The following is a 16,345-nucleotide window of genomic DNA, read 5'->3' on the forward strand; positions in this document are numbered from 1 at the left end:
TTACATCCATTATCATAGCTTCTCGGGATAGCTTCTTCCACTCGCTAGTCAACAACCAAAGTCACCTGCGCACTGGGCTCGCTGTGATTGGCTGATGTAACCACGCTTATTCTCCGCCCAGGTCCCGATACAAACAAAGCATCGATAGCCGGAGAAGAGGGTTACCGGTGATAACAACGTAGAAAATGGTCAAAGTGAACATACAGTAAACAAGTAAAGGAAAAAGATTCGCATTTCAAAATAAATATTCCAAACAAAAATCAATATCAAGGCTGCACAGTGGCGCAAAGATTAGCGCTGCAGCCTCATAGCCTGAAGGCTACCGGCTTGAATCCTGATTTGGGCAAGGCAAGCCTTTCTGTGTGAAGTTTGCATGTCCTCCCTGTGCATGTGTGGGTTCCCTCCAAGTAGTCCGGCTTCCTCACACAGTTGAAAAAAAGCTGCTCGTCAGGTGAATTAATTATTTGCAATTGCCTGTAGGTCTAGTGTGCGTGTGAAATGTCACCCTGCCTCTGACCTGAAGACAGCTGGGATAGCCACATGTGACCCTGAACAGGATAAGTCAGAAAATGAACAACTGAAGTAAAAATCAAAAAGTAATCACTATAAAGGGGCTGTGAGAACTGTCTAGAAAAGCTTATTTTTTTTTCTGGGAAAAAGACTCTGATTCCCATGAGCACTTGCACCTACCATCCTGAGAGCATGGCTCCTACCAAGGCATGTGTTTGTTGTGAATCAAATGAATAAAGACTAGATCTTTTTATTTTCTTTGTTGAAGGCAACTTTTTACTGGATACAAAATGACAAGATAATGTCTTATTAAAAGTTATGTGGCACTATTGTTAGAAATGTAACAACAAGCAAACTTTGGAAACTCAGTTTGTACCGTAGTTTTACGTGTCTGTAACTTGTAATGTTAGTGAAACCTGCGTGTCTTACCAATGCTCATCTTCAGAGCAGATGTGGGTTGCATGTGGGTTGGAAAGGACATTATCAGAAACAGCTTAGTCCCTGTTTCAGCCCAATTCTCTGTCACTCTCATATTTTACTTATCTTTCTTCTGCCTTTTTCTTTTTGCCAAACCAGCTTCAGAGTCCACCGTTCCTACAAAATTAATCCACTTTTTTTTCAGTAGAGAAAAAAAGGTAACTCTCTTTTCTCACTGCTAAACTTTGTAGGCCAGCCATGTGTTACAGGGACTCTGTGCTTTAAGTCAATCCTGTTTCTATTTGTTGTTTAAATATATAACCTTTAGCAAGGCATTAAGTCCTTACTGTTATTTAAATTCCAGGAAGAGTTATGCCACTTTATTGGAAAATCTATTCTTATTATTATCCAAGCCTTTATCTTAAAAGGAAATAATGGTCGTTTAACACAGCTCACCTGATCTGGCCCTGTTGTTCTTCTTTGCTACACAAAAACTTGAAAAAACAAAACAAAACAGGACAGATGAAACAGAAAAGGTTTGAGTGATGAAATACACTGCATTTGTTCTCTTTCACATTATAATATGCACATAAACAAAACAAAGTTTTTTAAAGAAAAAATAAATCAACTTTTTGACCTGAGAAACTGAGACTTCTGTGAATTCACTGTCACCAGAGAAATTGGACTTTAAAATAAAAAGTAATACATTGCATATGCTGTAAGTAACAATAAAATTTTGCTTCAGAGACTGTGAAAATAAAGTGCCTGCATAAATTTCAATTGACAAAACTCAGAGACAAATTTTTGTCTGAGGAGCCAAAACAGCCCACAACAAGGAGAAGCAGTTTATCAGCATGTTGGCGCATGGTGCTCTAGTAAGTAACATCCTGCTCTAAAATTGTGTCAAACATTGTACTACCTGTCAGGCCTTGTTGGAAAGACAGATGATTGAGAGAACAAACTGTGCACAGCAGGAAGGATAAGAACACAGAGCTCTTCATCAGCTGGAAAATATGTAGCAGTGCAGGTTATTTCCACACACTCCATGGTTGTTTCCAAGTTTTGAACTGTATATTGATAGGTATTGCAAAGCTGATGTAAATCAAATCTTGAGGACCAAAACGTTACAATTTACCAAGTCTGTATTTTCAGTTTATTGTATTTTATTAAATTCAGAAAAGGAATCATGTAAGCATTTTCATTTGACACAAACACATTGGCAGAAATAACATTTTCCTGGCTTGTTTACACATTGGCAATGATAGAAAGGTGCTACGTGACTGGTGAAGCTATTCTGAAGGTTAAATGAATGGAGGGTCAGATGTTTATTGAGGTCACCTCTAAACAAAGGACGAAAAAGGAACAGCAGTGCTTCAGAGTGAATTCAGAGGAAACTCCTGCTTATCTAACCAACATTTTTCTATATGTTCAGCCTGAGATCTCATTACTGTGTTGGACCCTTTAAACAGGATGGAACGAATGAATGAAACCCATGGTGTGGTAAGAGGGATCGTATCATATGGTAAAGTGTTCAAAACCCCAGAAACCCATTAGTGAGCCAAAAAAGAAAGGATTAATGTTTTGAGGACCTTTCTTGGAAACTAGAGCAGCAAAGTGGAGGCTCATGACCACAGTTTGATTATTAGTTCAGATCTTTTTTTTTGGGGATTGAGCTCATTTAGTTTAATTTCTGAAGCTGAAAAGAAAACACTCCCTCATGTCTCGCAAGGTTTGCCAAGGTAAGACTAAACACTGTCAGCAACATGAAGGAAGAAAGTTTGCTTCATAAGATATTTTGTATCAATAATCAGATTTAAGGGATTATGTGGATATATTTAGGTGGGGTTGTGTGAGGTGCCTGGTAATGCAGTGTATGACTGACTTTCTGTTACAGAGAATTTTGCATTGTTTGAAGCTAAGAGAATTGAGCCACTTACACTAAAATCCTACATCCGAATAAAAAAATGAAATGTTATTTTCTCATCAATGCTTCACCTTACATGTTTGGCAGCACTTTCCTTTGGCCCTAGAAAGTAAAAAATAAATGAAACGAAGAACTGCATTAATGAATAAATAAGTAGTTGTAAGAGTAAAATGAAACCATTTACCAGATTGACATTGGGCACGCCTCTTTGTCTCATCCTACTTCAAATAATTAAGATAGTCAGTTGCTTCAATATGGCAGCAGCTGACAATGTGTTTCAAAACTTCTCATCAGAAACAAATGGGTGACATCACAGGTTCTACTTCCTTATGTTACAGTCCATAGAGCAGATGTTTTTCATGGTATGCCTAAACCACACTTAGAGTCTCTTAACCCAACCTCTTTGTGCCTAGGTTGTTGGCTCAAGTTCTCTTCCCGGTGGATGTTTGAGATCAATTAAATAGGGGCCTTAGAGTAAGCCTGGAATGAAAATAAAATACCCTGAAACCAGCATGACTTTGCTGCTGGTTTGTGGTACTGCATAGATAAGAGACAGGGTACAAAAATACAAAAAGGCAAAACTTTACTAAAAGTTGTTGTGAGGGCAGCAATGAGAGGTTTATTGATCAATGGAAAACATACATTTCCCACATTTATGATCAAACTTTCCCTTCACTGTCTAGTCCAGCTTCTATAGGCCGTAACTGTACTTTTTGTACATATTTGCCTTTGTGGTCAGGCACAGCTCCAACTTCTTCACTAAATTTGCAGATTGACTGATGTCCACAGGTAGATAGTTGTTCAGTCTTTGATAGAAGGTAAAAAAAATACATAGAGCAATGATTTGAGAACGACTTTGAATTACGCACAACCTTTACAAACCAAAAAACTTTGAGAAAAAAAAGGGGGTCCCCCAAATGAGGCCCTCCATTCAAAAAGAAACTTGCACAAAAGTCACCACAGGCTGGCACAAAGTGGAAAATGATCAGATAAAGCAATCTTCAAGTTTTTTTTCAATGATCAAGAATGGTTGCAGCTCTGTAGACGTCAGCTGCATTTCTCTAGACACAAATGTTGTATGGTTTCCAAATCAGACAAGCAAACATAACTTGATTAAGATGTGTGCTTTGCCACGTGTATTCTGGTGTATTTTGGGAAACTATTAACTGCAAATCAAGGAGCAAACTAAAAACATAACAAAGCAGTTTGATAAGCCTAAACTCAGAGTGCTTGTGTCTTTTTTCACATGCGTTATGTCTTGAGCTGTAGTAGCTGAGCAGTAAATACAGCTCAAAGAAAACACAAAGCGCTGTAAACTCCTCTTTTTACTGTTAGAGACTAAACCTCAACATAGCTGAGGCTGCATAATTGCATACAGCCTCCATTAAAGTTGAGCTGATCTCTTAAAAACAAATACGAATGTAAAGATATGGAGAAGCACTGAAAAATGCAGCAGAAGATATATGAATTATCATTCGGTGTGGTTCATTCCTTAAGTCTGAATTTTTATTATTATCCCACAAATAACAGGCTTGTTTAACCAAGTTTTTGTTATTTTTTGATTTTATGTGTTGAAATGTCGACATGTAAGTGAACCCAAAAACATGGCCTAACAAGATCTGAAGTTTACACAGCCTAATGACCAACATGTCAGAGCCAATCCCCATCTCACCTTGCTTTTACTGCTAAAAATGATCTGTTTGGTTAAAATATTCATTAAAATCTTTTCTTAAAATCTATATGATGGAAATAAGTTTTCTTTACCAACAGGAGCAACTTACCTTAAAGATACCAGCAGTAATTCACCTTCAAATTTCTCTCTAAATAAAATCAGCCACAAAGACTTTTTTAATCGTCATCCTTGAGAGGATGACTGTTAATCAACTTTATTACACAAATAGTTTCTTTTTGTTGTGTTACAGTGAGACAGCTTTAAGGACAATAAATCATATGTAACCTGGGTTGAAATGTTACTTCTTCTTGCCACCTTTTGGAGCTTTTTCCAGTCCTTGAATGTACTTACGAGGAATTTGATAGTGATCTGAAATCAAGATAAAAGATAAAGATAGAGTTTATTTTGTTGTACAAATGAACACAAATTAGTTTTAAAGATGCTTTGAATGACATTAACGTTCAGACCTAGCAATAAATTGCCAGCTTGATGGATCTGGTTGCCTTGAATCTGGACCAGGACTTTGTCCTTGGATCCAGGGACTGGCTGTAAGACAGAGCTGGCCTGGACTCTGTGCTGCAAAGCAGTGGCCACAACCCCAGGATCCAAACCGTACACTTCCAGATTCTTTATCAGGGTGACCTAGGAGGAGAATGTGGAAACTATTAAAACCAGAGCAGTCAGCAGCCTGAATGACAGATGAACTGGCAATGGCGCACCGCTTATCTGTGCTGTATGATCATCATGATCACATGTTATACGATAGTCAAAGGTTTGTAGCCATTTAGTTTCTGTGTTATTCTACGGAGGCATTTTTATCTTTATGTGATTAAAAACAGATCTCTTTAAATGTCAGCCAATTCATCCTTGTAGGGTTTCTTTAACTCACTACGTGTGTCTCTTGAGCAGTTTCATTGATTAAAAACTTTCAAGCTTGAGTAACTCAGTGACTTTCATTGCCATAAAATGTAGCACAGGGTTGACAGGACTGCCCTTGTTTTACACCTTGTTCTATCCTGAGTTCTACAATTGAGCCCAAAAAAAACAACAAAAAAACAAATGAATTTACAGCCGACTCTGGAGCCACATCAGCTGTTTATACTATGGGTGAAGTGCTGTGCAGAACAAAAGACGACAGGCTTACATCATTAAGTATTTCTGCATGTCAAACTCACACTCAGATGTAACCACCTCAATGCCAAAGTGTTGCTCCACAGAGACGCCTTAAACTCAGATTAGTCTAAGACTTTAAATTAGGGCTGTCATTTTAACGCGTTAATTAGATTAATTAATTACACCGCAAATTAACGCGCTATAAAAATTAATGCAGATTAATCTGGATCCCAAACCCGCGAGGCGTTCAAAGACGCACTTATTTTCAAGTGTCTAGCATTTACAAACCATTTCTCCTACATGGAAAAAGTGGTGTTCTCGTCAGATTTTCACATTTCCGACGGTCCCAGAATGTATCACACCTGACGTCAGCAACATGCTTTGAACCCGGGAAGAGAGAGCGCTGTTAAGGGGACTGCCGTCCACATCTCGTTTATTCACACGTCCTTTTTGAAAATCTACAGAAAATCAACCATTTGCTCTAGCTCAATACTGTAAAAAACAGGTAATTTTACACTCTTTGCTGCATCAAACAAGCCCTGAATGACCGATAAATGTCTTGTATTTAAATCTAAAGAATTCTTTGAAAATTTCCTTCCATCTTCCTGGTGTCATGTTTCAGCTTGGGGCTGCTCTGCACCAATCAGCAACAGTTTGAGTGTTTAGAGCTTGTAAAACTAAAACTACTTCACTCTTCTTTGATCCAAGACTTGGAAAAAGTGTTTTGTACATAGTTCCTCACAGTTTTTAGCCTTAAGCCATGGTTCTCCTGACCTCATAGAAGTATAGAAGTTCATATTGCAGTAAAAATTGAGTCCACAACGGAAGCAAAAAAGTCCTAAAAATCAAATCAGCTTATCTTAGGTGCAGGACTGTGTAGATTTTGTAAAGATAGAACCATAAAACTTGTTTCATTTGTTCCTTATGCCTCAGGGTATCTTAAAATGTGTTGTATATATTCCCACCTTATTTTTAAATGTTTTTTAAATGTCTTTTAATGTAATTTTAATGTCCTGGAATTCAAATTCTTTATTTTGGGACTTTAAGCAGATATGAGATTAAAATGCGATTAATTTGATTAATTAATTACAAATCCTGTAATTAATTAGATTAATTTTTTTCAATGCCTGACAGCACTACTTTAAATGGTTGTAGTAGAAGAAGCTGTTACCTTCTTATTGGAGCCTCGAGAGGCCACAGAGATGTCTATGGGCTCAATGCGGCCTTTTTTTCTCACGGGTGCAAGTCCAGGGAACACAACTTCATAGCACTCCTGCATTCTTCCCAGAGTCCTGTGGAAAATGAGAAGTTTTGTTTTATCAACCCATGAGGTAAAATGATAAACACATCTACAGTAATTTAGATCTGCTCTGTGTTAGTAGTCTTCAAAATGTGTACCAATGACCTTAGTTGATCTGTCTGTTAAACTGTTGTATTCACTGTCCCATAGAGATAAAGAATAAAAACAATGCCCGGGGTTCCTTCAGCTTGCTCCATGTTTTCTTCTCTCATGGCGTGTTCTGCTAGCAAAGAATACAAGTCACAGTTCTGTGGTCTCCTCCATGTTGTATATCTTTACCCACAAAGTTGTTATTTTGCTTTTTACTTGGCAGTCAGCGCCAGCAGAACCCACAGAGGAGCTACAAACTTCCTTTTCCAGGAGAGTAATCTCTACTTCAATTTAAGAACCTTCAGCACTACTGAAACTTTGCGAGGCATGGTACACAAAAAGTGAAAAAAAATGACCATTTTTAAAAACAACACATGACTATTGATCACATTACTCATAAGGAACTAGATTGGCTCAATCTGAGCAGCTAAAAGCAAAGTGAACTAAAGATAACATAGACTGTCTGATTCCCATTTGGATGCTTATTCTTAAATTCATTCATTCTTCAATTACGTGACTGTCTCCTCCTGAACTTGTTGCAACTGGGATGACATAACTTGCATTCACAGACTGACATGTTATGAATATAATATTACAGAATACAAAAGAAGTCAAAAGGAAAAAATTGTTGGGAAATGACTTACAAACAACAACACAAAAAGGCTTTACCTGCTAAAAAGGTCATCCCACTTGAGAGACTCCACCTCCTGATACTCAGATTTCTCCAGCAAGCAGTCACACAGAGTCGGGTTTATGGTTACAAAACTGTTCAAATGAGAAAAAGCATTGACGCAACTTGTGTTGAAGAATTTAAAACTCCATGAGAGGACATTAAAAGCCCCAAACAGGGAACAAACTGCAGCGAGACATGAGAAATCTGAAAAATATGCCTCCGTGTTGCAGGGCAGGTTTGATTTAATTTCTTCCATTAGTGAATATCAATTAGTTTCACATAGGAACATGCACAATTTTCATTACCTAAAACGAAACATGAGAGTCACATTTAAGCATTTTAACCAATTATTTAACATCACATGGTCTGGGGTCAGTCCTGTATGGGTTCAGTGCCCTTCTAAAACTGAACCCGTTTATAAAAAAACTGCTGGTCACCATCAAAGTTGGATTGAACTTTGTGCCCTTTGTCTTGTTTAGTTGCTTCCTCATCTTATGTCAGCTGACTAGCATGAAGGGTTCAATTGTGAGATGGAAATGAATTCATTTAGTCCAGAGCCAGGAACAATGACAATCAATTGTGCTGTGGTTGGGTTGAAAGATAAAATCTGCAGGAAAACTATTTCTTCGAAGAAAAGTGTCTACTTACTTCTTATTATTTTCATCAACCAGTTCATTCTTCTTCACATACTCTGTGACAATATTTCTCACTTCAGCGGGCTGCAGCATGGCTCCTTTCCTATAGAAACACCAAAGCACACACAGTATTGAAGAAAATCATCCAGGCATCTTCAGCTAAAATAAGTTTCCTCAATGCTTCTGAAATCTTGATGGATTAAAAAAGACAAATATTAACAGAGGAATGCAATGTATGTGACATTGATGGTAATCTTTATATGAACAATACTGATTCCATTAAAAAAGATCATGAATTTATTGGCACAGCTAATTTTCACCGAATGGATCAAGACTCTATAAAGCTATGACTCCATTATGTAACAAAGCTGTTTAAAGTAGCCTCTTGATGTTGTTAATGCCTGTAATGATCAGTGTTTAAATCCAGTGACTCATGTCCAGAGGCTTCTGTTCCCAACAGTCAGAGGCCAAAATGACCTGTGACCCTCTGCTGTGTGTCCATCCCTGCTCCCTGTTCTCAGTTTCCTACTCCATCCTCTGTTGTATTTTCTTGATGTATGAAAAAATACAACTTCACTATTTGGAGGGAAAGTAGTGTCTGCTTTTGAAGATCAGAAATGAAGTCACTCTTAACAGAACTTTGATTTCTTCCTCTGACGAAAAAAAACAAATTCTGCAAGTATGCTCAATTCTCCATTTGAAATTTCCACAAAGTTAAACAACCAAACACAAGATGCCTCTCTCAGTCATCCAGTCAACAAGTACCACAGCTGTGTTTAATGAGGCAAGATTTTCTATGTTTATTATGCATGCCTCTGAGAAAAAAAATGTACTTAACACAGCATGAAACTAGATTTTTTTAAAGCTCCAGTCTGGGACAACAATGGTAGTGATGACTTAAGTGGGGGTAGAATCTCTTTGCATCTAATTTTCCCATATCTGCAGCCAAATCAAAGTCAAATGAATGGCTGAGATCTGAGGGTTTAGAGGTTAGTTGACCAATTATGTTGGCAACATAGTGTGTAATAGAGGACAAATTGTTCTTACTTAAAACAGACATGGAGACAAACAACGCGAGCAGAGCAGTGTCATGGATTGAATTAGGCTTTGATAGGTCTGAGGCTTGGGGGTGGCGAGCTCTCTGAGTGATTTGCTGGAAGCGTTTGGAGATGTTCTGGGTGGGAAACTGAGTCATTGATGGTTACATATAGCTAGAGATATACTGACCGTAAAAGTCACCATGATAAATGCATGGGAAACAGAACACGTTCAACAACAGGCATGGAGGACTTTCTCACATGCAGAGATGATAAAAGGCGAAATGTGTGCTCCTTGAGCTATGACTCATTGAAAATGGCTCTGTAAAAAAAGGCCTGTACAATAAAGAAAGCGTGCATACTCCTTTCTGTCACTAATCACAAAGAGTGCAACATGTTAGAGTTTTTGAAAATATTATAGCTGTATGTTGTAATGTAGATGAGTTATGAATCTAGAAGTTACATTTACAAACTACTGTCAGGATAAATTTAGGTTAAACCACAGGGCTGATAAAAACAGCCTAAGATTTAGAAGTGTGTGACTGGTGTCATAAGATTATTATCTTATCTCTTCCGATGAGGTCAGTTGTCTAGTTCAGCTACATAACAGAGCTCCTGGAAATTTAGTGTCCATTAGCAAACTCTTGAATGCGCAATGACACACAAGCTTCAACTCTCCCTGCTTTGTACCCCTGCTGTCTGATCCAAGAAAACATGTGGATTCATCAGGAGCCAGGGTTAGCAAAACACACACACACACACACACACACACACACACACACACACACACACACACACACACACACACACACACACACACACACACACACACACACACACACACACACACACACACACACACACACACACACACACAAACCTTTTGTTTGCATCCAGGAAGAGAGGCTCCAGTCGAGCTGGCACAGAGTACAGAGTTGTGATCTCAGGAGGATGGTATGGAGTTTCCCCTTCCCCTCCATCCTGCACCGTGGCTGCTTCCCCATCTGATTCCTCCGGGACGCTGAAGGAGCGCAGTCTGTGAAGAGTTAATGCAATAAAAAGCTAATGCAAAGGGCTGAATGTTGGCGAGAATTTTTTGAATTCAAACCAAGAATTTCTTTAAGTTGAGGCAGGACTTGGCTTACTCTGGGTTTTTCCAGTCCACTTCCACAATGCTCTCGACTCCCTTGGTCAGTTCTTTTACTCGCACGAGGTTATGTTTCTGCTGCATGGCCTGCAGAAACTTGGAAAGCTGTTGGAGGAAAACATGGAATAAATGCATTTTGTTGAGTTACAAATGCCTCTGTCTGTGTATCAAATGTCACATTCTGGAAATCTAAAGTACCTTTTTATAGCTGGATTTCTTAATGTCCAGTTGTTTCCCGCTGGGACTGAAAAAATGAGTCCAGATGCTTTTAGTTTTAAAAAAAAATGTTGCTTTGACATTTCTTTAAGTATGAAGCAGTATTTACCAACAGGAAAACATGTGGTTGCGAAGAAATGTACTGGTCAGCAGAGGGAGCTCTGCCTTCTTCACTTTGCTCTTCAGAGCGTGGAGGAAACACTGCAACAGCAGAGCATCCATTATCTCTGTGAAATCAAGGAATGACCCCGGTCACATCCCTTTCTCTCTGAACGTGCTTCTCATTTACCACATCAAAATCACCACAAAAATTCATCCCTGCAACCAGTTATTCTTGGGCATCTTTAGTTGATGCAAGTTAAAGATTAAAGTATTTACTGAAGCTGAATCTTATTAAAAGCTGAGCCTGTGCTAAACTATGGCAAATGAACTAAGGGGAACTAATTAACTGCAAAATCTGTGACTAAAACCCGATAAGTCGAGGTTTAAGGCCAACATTTTAACTTCTTATTTTAATACCTTGTGGCATTTTCTGATCATCCTTTTGCACCTCTTCTTCCTCGCTGTCCTTTTCACCTTTCTCTCCCTCCTCCACAGCCAGACTCAGCTCTTCAACACCAGAACAAGCTTGATCTGTGAGGGTCTCACTAGGACTCGGCTCCTCCTCCACTTGACTCTTGGCCTTTTCCTCCTCTTCCTCAGTGACCTCACATTCCGCTCCATTCAACTCTCGTCCTTCACTCTCTGCATCTGGTATAGAAGGAGGACCTGACTTGTCTCCAAATGCCCTAAAAATACATAAGAATAACTCACTTCAAATGCTGTAGACTGTATAGTTTAGGTTCAAGTTATGTGAACAGTCAGAACTAGCTACACGTTCAACAAATTGATCAAGGGGTGGATCATTTTGGTGATGTCTCGTATCTTAAAAAACAACATACTTAGAGGTGTTGTAAGTACTTTGTTTTGCTGAGAGTTAAATTAGAAACTTGACACTGACTTCTGTTGAGCAAAGCACTGGTAGAGCTGGCACATGGTTAGCAAACTGCTTTTAAGTGCACTGATAAATATCTTGTGTTGTTACTATTTCTTGGCCTGCACCACTGATTTTCAGGTGTCTCATTACTTTGAGGTTGTGAGAAAACTCAGTCAGAATCAAGGGAGTTAGTGACAGAAAGTCAAGCCACAATGTGTGGTTATTAGATTAAATAATTCATTAGGTACCAAACTTAAGTGATATGGAAACTAGGTTAGCTTGGGCATGTTTTTCACCTTCAAAATGAGCAAACTCTGTGTTGTTAAAGTATTTTGCTTTTAACACAATAGGTAAAAAAGACTGGATAAACTATTTGTGCCAACTTACCAGAGACTGTCCATATATGTGTGAAGAACACACACTCCTCTCCCTTTCATACCAGCACTTTGCATATCTGCACTCGACAGAGCAGCAGTGCCAACCGCCAAAGGAGCCCTGTAATCCATCAGAGTAACAGCAAATAAAATTTGTGAACATCACCTCAGGTGTGTACCCGCATCTTTTATCATTACTTACCTATTGTTCACGACTGTAACAGCACAACAGTCGCCCCGATTCACATCTGGGAGACCACTTGATGGCAACACCACACCTGGTAGCATGAGATCTCCAGAAAAGACAAGAACTTATCAATTTATCAGTCCAACTGTACAGCACTAAGCTTAAGGTCAGGTTTTATTTTCGGACACATAAGCATACCTGCTCCTCCAATCATTTTCTGAAGCACAGGAGGCCATGTCTTGAAAGCTGGAAGGAGGTCGGGATGACGCCAAAGCACATACACTGCAAAATATAACATTACAATGCAATGTTCGCTTGAGTCCCACAGATGTGTATGCAGTGTATTATGTTCTGTCATCACAATATGAACCGATGTTGAGACTTTTACCTGTAGGGTAAAGCTGTTTCTCCAGTTCAAAGAAGAGTGGATTTTTATGAAGAACGTAAAGTGTCACAGCATCTCCTTTATGTGCATAAATCTTCACAACATTTAATTCCTCCTTGTTTGGGACCAGTTCAGACAACTCATCAGCAGATAATGACGGAAAGGCTGCTGAAATGTCAGCTTTGAGCTTTCTCCTGGAAGTGACACAAAAAATTAAAGATCATCTTTCAGTGAGTTGTATTTAGGAAGGTATGTCTTAGTGTTACAGAGACTGAGAATTCAACAGCATAAAACTTTTATGGAAAAAGCGAGGACAAGTATTACAGTGTAAAAGTTTACTTTTTAGTTCTCCCTTTACAGCCTACGCGTCATGAAATTGCATGTTTTCTTTGACTGTAGTGTGACAGACAACTATCAGCTGGCTGATTAAATATGCATGTTTAGCGTTGATATTCAAAACTGACTACATAGAACACTGTAAGAGTCGGACAGCATAAGTATGATCGACAGCCATGGTCAATAAACAAACGTTACTGATGTTTTGACCTGTCATGCCAGTGTGAAAGGTGTCTGCTTTCTGATCGAATAATGACTTGTGTTGTTTGAATTTATAAATCTGTGACGCATTTCTATGAAGTGAAATCTGTGTACCAGTTAAACGAGGAAAACACACGTCTGGACTGAAATAGAAGCAGCTAAATCAGTGACTCACCTGTCTGATCCTTTGATTGCGGTGTTGGACTTGACACGAAATGGTTTTACAAACATCTTCTTTGAAAATACTGCGAACAAATAAGCGACTCTGCCTCCAGGGTAATGTTACTATTTTCATTACATCAACAAAGATCTCTTAAATGTCACAGCACCAAAGAAAACGGGGATTATGTTTGTGTTTTCATGGCTGTGCAGTGATCAGGTGTTTCTCGTTGGGTCTGCTGGTCCGTCACATATGTATTCCCGATCCGAAACAGTACCGCGGCAGTTCGTTCCATTAAACAGATGGTACACGACCAGCCGTGAGAGTCGAGTTTACTCCCTTTTTATTTATATTTAATTAAAGTTTTTGTCCATGATACAGATATATCAATTTTTGAAGACAATTCAAGATGAGATTTTGGCAGCGGAATGAATCCTATCATTGTGTTTATTATACAGATTTATAGTGACACTCATCACTCTAGGGCAGGGGTCTGCAACCTTTATTTTCATACGAGCAACATTGCCTCAGCTCACCTAGATTAAAGTCATTCAGCCACAAAATCTACTTTATTGTCCCAATAAAATAAAAAAAAGTATATACAATTCTTAACATAGTAAAAAATTTAGTGAGTATGTATCTAGATGAGAATGTTTTTTTGTTTATAAAATTGTGCAAGTTATGTCTTAGGTTTTTATTTTAAATAATTTTTCAAATATTTTTTAAAATGTTAAAAAAAAAAAAAATCGTAATATCAGAAATTTGCTAAAGGGCCTGTACCAGAAGCTGTTTGGCCTGTTGTGTCAGATAAGGCCTGATCCTCTTGATGTTATTGAGGTCATTTCGACAAGATCACAATTGAGCATGTTTAGAAGTGAAGTGTGTATATGAACACAGCCTTTTATTGTATTCACAAGATCACAGGTCAACTTTTGAGTTCAGGAGTTGTAATGTATCTGAGGGTATTCTCAGAAATTGGAGCCAATGACACTCCGTTTTACACAAATACATTACAATATGATGCATCCAGTTGTATGGTGAGCTGACTTAGTTTAACATTAGCCAGAGTGTAGCAGTTGATTAAACATTAGCTAGGTTAAGGATAAAAATGGATAAAGTTATTGATATTATTCTAATGATCTCAAGTCAGTTCCAACCAGAGGTAGTTTGTATATGTTGGAGATTGTTGCTGATTTAACTACCCAGCACTTCTATTTGTTTATGGGGCCACTCTTAGACCATTAATCGACCTCTCTGAAAATTAGAAAAATAGTTTGTCTGTTTTTATTTGAGAAGATTGAAAAAAACATCAAGTGCACTTTGGCTGTCTTTTGTCATTGTCCGATGATCAGTCAAACTAGGATGAGCGCATCACCTTCAAGTTGAGTTTTAAGTTAAAAACAGATGGCTCACACCTCTTCTTCATTTCGGACAATCTGTTTCTAATGTATTTGCTTCCTTTTTCCCTCGCTCCAGAGCAATGTGTTCCCCAATTTAATCCAGCAGGAAGAGTGTAAATAATAATTTGATTGTTAGCTTTGGCATGGTGGAAGTTGGCCCTAAACCTTCTCATGTCACTGCATGCAAATCCTTGAATTTCTTTCTGCCTTGCCACTAACAATAACAGCCCAGTCGTTTTTTATTATCTCCATATCGTGTCTTGGACAGTCACTTGGCTACTCGGGGATCTTGTGAAGGAATTTAAGTATTAAGTAGGCTACACAGAGTATTGTTGAGCATCATGTTCTTAGAGTGTCACAGATTCAATATTTCTCACTTAATTCACTCAGGCGGTGGTAAATACTAATGCCTCACAGTCAGAAAGTTCCTGGTTTGGTTACAGGCAAGTATGTCTTAAAAAAACAACACGTTGTCCTCAGTATGTGTACCCTGAATCCAAATAGTGGAGGTTGGCTCTTAGCAACACGTCTTGTTTTTTTGTTGTTTTTTTTTTTAAAGATATATAAAAAGGCTTTGCTTTTGTAATTTCTTATTCTGAATAGAATATAATAGAACTTTATTGTCATTGTAAAAAGTACAACAAAACTGAAATCAAAGTAGAAATCAAGAAAACAAAAGTAAGAAAATTTTCAGAAAGTGCAAAAAGGTCCATAAGAAAATAGATGATGACAGCTTGTCCATCATTCTCCAGTTCAGCCAGCCTCCACCTCCACAGGGTCCAGGACTGAGCTTCTTCAGCAGTCTGTTCAGTCTCTGTCTCCTGGATCCTGTCTGCTCACAGCAGGTGAAGCTCTTCCAACGTGGCATTGGTGTCTGATGTTAGCTCCGTTAGCCATGTCTGTGAACAGCATGATGCTACTCTGCCCTCTGGTATTCCCCCTGTTGCTGGGTTAGCACAGCTAGCTCGTCCATCTTATTGGAGATAGATCTTACGTTCCCAATACCAATGGATGGAAGGACAGGTCGATGTCGTCACTTCTTAGCTCACACCTGAGAACCAGCATGTCGTCCTCACCTCCTTCTCCTCACTTTGTGGGAAGACATCAGGCCTTACACCAGTTAGCATTGATATGCTACAGGCTGCTAACAGCTGAGTTCACGTGTAAACAGTGTAGCCATGGTTACATGTAGGATCTCCAGACAAACACAGGAGAAAAAGTAGCAAAAACATCGCTGGAGCCACAAAAAGTTTGGTGTCCATGACCAACAAATGAGCCAAACAAAGTAATGATTCACTCCAAATACAAAGATTACAAAAAGAGATGAAAAAAATACAAGAAACGGACAAAGAAGAGAGAGCTGCTGCAAAAGGCAGCCATAGCCAACAGGGCGGCGCCTAAAAGTTGGGCTCAACTCTGATATAACCTAAAGTACTATTTGGACTAACCAGTGTGTTCGAATGATGTTTCATGACAAGTAGTGCACTGCAGTAGAGCAGTGGTTAGTGTTGGTTCCTCACAGCTAGGAGGTTCCTGGTTTGATTCCAGCCAGGTGTATCATGGTGTTGTGTTTGCATGCATGTTGACCCAAG

At 38.7% G+C, this 16,345-nt stretch overlaps 1 protein-coding gene across 1 annotated transcript; it reads right to left on the reverse strand.

The window, feature by feature from the left end:
• Positions 1-4,692: 4,692 nt before the first annotated feature.
• eif2d (eukaryotic translation initiation factor 2D) lies at positions 4,693-13,634 on the reverse strand. The gene is made up of 15 exons (XM_074680518.1): positions 13,369-13,634; positions 12,660-12,850; positions 12,470-12,553; positions 12,287-12,377; positions 12,098-12,205; positions 11,254-11,522; positions 10,844-10,961; positions 10,717-10,762; positions 10,517-10,623; positions 10,252-10,407; positions 8,348-8,437; positions 7,696-7,791; positions 6,808-6,928; positions 4,991-5,165; positions 4,693-4,892 (listed from the first exon to the last, which is right to left on the reverse strand). The coding sequence occupies exons 1-15, from the start codon at positions 13,422-13,424 to the stop codon at positions 4,822-4,824; spliced, it is 1,779 nt and encodes a 592-aa protein (XP_074536619.1). The 5' UTR covers positions 13,425-13,634; the 3' UTR covers positions 4,693-4,821.
• Positions 13,635-16,345: the final 2,711 nt, after the last annotated feature.

This window comes from Halichoeres trimaculatus, unplaced genomic scaffold (assembly GCF_033239565.1).
Source record: "Halichoeres trimaculatus isolate MK-OKI-2021-1 unplaced genomic scaffold, fHalTri1.1 fHalTri1_scaffold_11, whole genome shotgun sequence".
NCBI classification, from domain to species: Eukaryota; Metazoa; Chordata; class Actinopteri; order Labriformes; family Labridae; genus Halichoeres; species Halichoeres trimaculatus.

What these genes read in the sequence shown, in the direction of transcription:
- eif2d (XM_074680518.1), bottom strand. Translation starts at nt 13,424, where the DNA reads ATGTTTGTAAAACCATTTCGTGTCAAGTCCAACACCGCAATCAAAGGA. An exon ending in GAAACAGCTTTACCCTACAG is followed by an intron (nt 12,554 to 12,659) that starts GTAAAAGTCTCA and finishes TATATTTTGCAG; the next exon opens with TGTATGTGCTTTGGCGTCAT. An exon ending in ACATATATGGACAGTCTCTG is followed by an intron (nt 11,523 to 12,097) that starts GTAAGTTGGCAC and finishes ATGTATTTTTAG; the next exon opens with GGCATTTGGAGACAAGTCAG.